Source organism: Numida meleagris, unplaced genomic scaffold, assembly GCF_002078875.1.
Source record: "Numida meleagris isolate 19003 breed g44 Domestic line unplaced genomic scaffold, NumMel1.0 unplaced_Scaffold405, whole genome shotgun sequence".
Lineage (NCBI taxonomy): Eukaryota > Metazoa > Chordata > Aves > Galliformes > Numididae > Numida > Numida meleagris.
Window position 1 is genome coordinate 24,303 of NW_018364625.1, and position 3,827 is coordinate 28,129.

Genomic DNA, 3,827 nt, shown 5'->3' on the forward strand with positions numbered 1-3,827 from the left:
AACAACAACAACAAAAAATCCCTACTTCGCAGGCAACTATATTTGGATATCTACAGCATGGCATGAACAGTGTTACATGAGAATGGATAATATTACCACCTGTAGGGTGTGATGCCTTCTGGAATACTACTGGAGAACTTAGTGGATGGAGCCATATTTAGTTCACTCAGCATCTACACTGCCTAAGGAAGTTACCCTGCATTAAGAAAACCATGCTTTCTGAAAGCACAGTTTCCCAACCAAAGGAATAATTTGGGTGACTCCACCTTAGAGTCAAACTAAGAAGCAGATTACAGGGCAAGTCAAGGGGAAAGACAAAAATGTCTAAGGCATGGTTTACTACTTTTCAAAGTAGAAATTACAAAAGAGTTAGCTGAAGTTCTCCCTAGAAATGCCTATTAGTTTTGCAGGAATCCTTAGTGACTAATTCAGACATTGGCATCTGTGCTGCAGATGCCTGTAACTGTATAAATAAAGCTTATGATCAGTATTTCCTGTAAGGCCATGACTACATTGTCTTTGATTTTTACTTAATAGTTGTCTTCTGATTTCAGATTGCAATGTCCTACCTATACCGTATAAAAAACAAAGCTTGCCTACGAGCTAGATCATCCAGCAGCCTCCACATTCTCCCTTTGTGGAAAAGTAATCAACTCAGAGTCTAACAAGAAGGCAGCATCAATACCGAAAATTTGACTATGAGCTGAAATCTTGAACTAACCTGAACCAGTAGTCCACTAATGGTTTTATGAAGTCTCAACACCTACCAAATTATTTCTAATAAAGTTAAAAGATTTTTAACAATAACTTCATAGCACAACTGTCACATCCTGCCCATAAGGGGAGAGAAGAGCTGACTGAATTCATGAATATCCCTGGTTAGGTTAAAGTAAAATGATATGTAGAGGTCCATACACAATCATCAATTTTAATGAGAATCTATATACTACAATTATCCCAAAAATATTGGCACACAATTATCCATAAAATATTGGCCCTCTAACACTTGGAATCAATCTTGAACTGTGGAGCTAGACAATATGACCTTAAGGAACTGAAATAAGCCTCAAAACAATAACTTTATGACTTAACAACTATACAAAAGATACGGTTTTTAAGACAAAGTAGGTCTTGCAACTATTTAATACCTTTATGAGAGGAAAAGAATGAACAGAAAAAAATGAGGAAAACAGAGAAAGAACAAGAGTCATAAAACAAATAGGGAAAAGATTGATTAAAGGTATTTTGCAAAGGTCTGTTTTGAGGAGTCCCAGTGTTGGCTCACAGTGCTGGAGAAAGAATGGTGGGGGGAGCCCACTCGTCTGGAGCTTGCAGTCTCAAGTTGGCAAACAGCAATGGTGCCCACAGTAAGATGAAGAAGATGACAAAAACAACCTCCTGGGCTCTGTCTCAGGCATCCTTCTGCGACTGCTAGGTTTGCAGCCGCATCGTCCAAGGTTGTAAACTAGCGAGTTCGGAATAACAAGTTTGTCAAAAATAAGCTTGTAGCCAAAACTTTATTGTGAGAAGGTTAGACCGGTTAGTGAACAGGACAATCCTGTGAGAGAACAGGATCCAGTACCTCCCTCGTAACCTCCTCTGACTGATGGCCTTGCACTGCAAATGTTTGAGACATACCAAGCACACCCCAGAAAGTTAGAAAGTGCTTTTTGTTGGTCCTTTACAGCAAGAGTTGAACACTTTACACAGGTTGTTTCTCCCTTAAATTATCCCATACAAGTTTTAGTATCACCCTAGGGCTTTGGTTGACAGAAGAGGACTTCTTGAAGGTTACTGATTATATACATTATACTGTTACACAGTGTACAGTCCAGATTTTTCCTAAGAAAATTGGATTAAGAAAAAAAAAAAAAAATCATATATATTTTTTTTAAAGTCTACACCAAAGTATGTGTTTGCTGACCAACTTCCACACTGAACTTTTGATCTCCTTGTTACACAGGGTGTAGATCATGGAATTAGTCAAGGGGAAGATGACCGTATGGAAAAGAGCAACTACTTTTTCCATTGGGACGGCCTGAAAGGGCAGGACATAGATATAGATAGCTGGGCCACACATGATGAAAACCACAATGATGTGGGAAACACAGCTGGAGGTTATTCTGTTCTTTGCCTTGGACTGTGTCCAGAGCTTCAGCAACAGGAACGTGTAGGAGACTAGGAGAAGTGCAAAGCACAAGACAATGACAACTCCATTGTTGAGGAACATCAGAAGTTCCACTGTGTAAGTGTTAGCACAAGCCAACTTAGCCAACTGACGGACATCACAGAAGAAGCTGTCCAGGATGTTGGGGCCACAGAAGGGGAGCTTGATGGTGAGAGCAAATAGTATGATGCCATGAATGAAGCCACTGCCCCATGAAGCTCCAACCAGGACACAGCAAACAGTCCTGTTTACAAGCACGGTGTAGTGAAGAGGTTTGCAAATGGCAACGTAACGGTCATACGCCATGGCCAGGAGCAGGAAAGCTTCAGCTGCTCCCAGGAAGTGAAGAAACAAAAGCTGGGCCATGCAGGCCTTGTAGGAAATGGTCTTAGGGTTTGAGAAAAAGTCAGCCAGCATTTTGGGTGGGGTCACAGAACAGTAGCAGATATCCAAGAATGCCAGATTGGCCAGGAAAAAGTACATGGGTGATCCCAGTTGGGAATCTCCCTGAATCGTGAGAATGATAAGGATGTTGCTTGGGAGAATTATCATGTAGAACAGCAGGAAGAAGAAGAGGAGAACTGATTGGACTGTGTGGGTTTGGGACAATCCCAACAGAACAAACTCTCTAACTACAGTATAATTTTCATGCTCCATTTTGACTCTGCCAAACCCTGAAAAACAGGCAGTAATAAACAGACTTGTACAAATATATTACAATATCTAAGCACCTTGGGGTATACTTAGACTACTGAAAATGCACACTGTATGACCGTTGGCTAGTTTTATGGAACTCCTTATTCTGAAATACTTGAAAGCTAGTAATTTAGATTCCCACTATCTTGGGCATTGTACTGGAATTGTGAACTGAAGCATCATCAGATTTTCCATGTTTTCTCCGTACACTAGGAACTGGTACCTGGATTAAATCTAGGTTGTAAAGCATCAGTCCAGTCTCCTATAGTAGGCTAATCTTTGTGGTTTACAGTGTAGCTGTCTTGATCTGAACTAGTGATGCATGCAACCTCTCCAAATGAGCAAAGTAGGCCTTTCCAAGATACTGTACCTTTCATTCTGATGTTGACAGTCAAAGAGAGATGAGTTGCAGTCTAAAAATGCTCAAACCTAGAATCACATTCCCAGTTGTCTTTCAAGGGAGCTAAGGGTGCCCAGATTTATATACAGACTTCTACTTTTCCTCAAAGAGATCCCACAGCAATGTCAGTTTTCCAATGAAGTCAACAGAACATTGGAAATATGAAGAAAAGTCAACTATCTAAATATCTCTATGAAATTACTCCGCCAAGAGTTGTCAGTAAGACAGTCTTAGAAAACAAATCAGTATTCTCCGTGGAATATATCAAATAATTTCATTTTCATACATTTTGAATGAAAGAGTGGATTTTGATTCATGAGAAGAAAACCATAAAAAAGTCAAATTTATTTTCGAAGTCTTTCTATTTATCCTCTCATTCATCTCAATTCTTTTTCTTCTTTTGAGTCGCAAGAAAGTTATATTAGTTTTTGCATACCCTCTTTAACATCTTTCTTCCATCTTGCTGCAAAGATGGTATGTTTGTATGAATGACTACTACCGCATTAGCAGCATGGCTGGCAAGGTTGAGCTAGAGAATAAAACACACTGAATGACAACTGAAAA

At 39.7% G+C, this 3,827-nt stretch overlaps 1 protein-coding gene across 1 annotated transcript; it reads right to left on the bottom strand.

The window, feature by feature from the left end:
* Positions 1-1,891: 1,891 nt before the first annotated feature.
* LOC110391569 (olfactory receptor 4M1-like) lies at positions 1,892-2,824 on the bottom strand. Its single transcript, XM_021383509.1, has one exon. It carries the CDS (start codon positions 2,822-2,824, stop codon positions 1,892-1,894), a length of 933 nt encoding a protein of 310 aa, XP_021239184.1.
* Positions 2,825-3,827: the final 1,003 nt, after the last annotated feature.

What these genes read in the sequence shown, in the direction of transcription:
- LOC110391569 (XM_021383509.1), bottom strand. Translation starts at nt 2,824, where the DNA reads ATGGAGCATGAAAATTATACTGTAGTTAGAGAGTTTGTTCTGTTGGGA.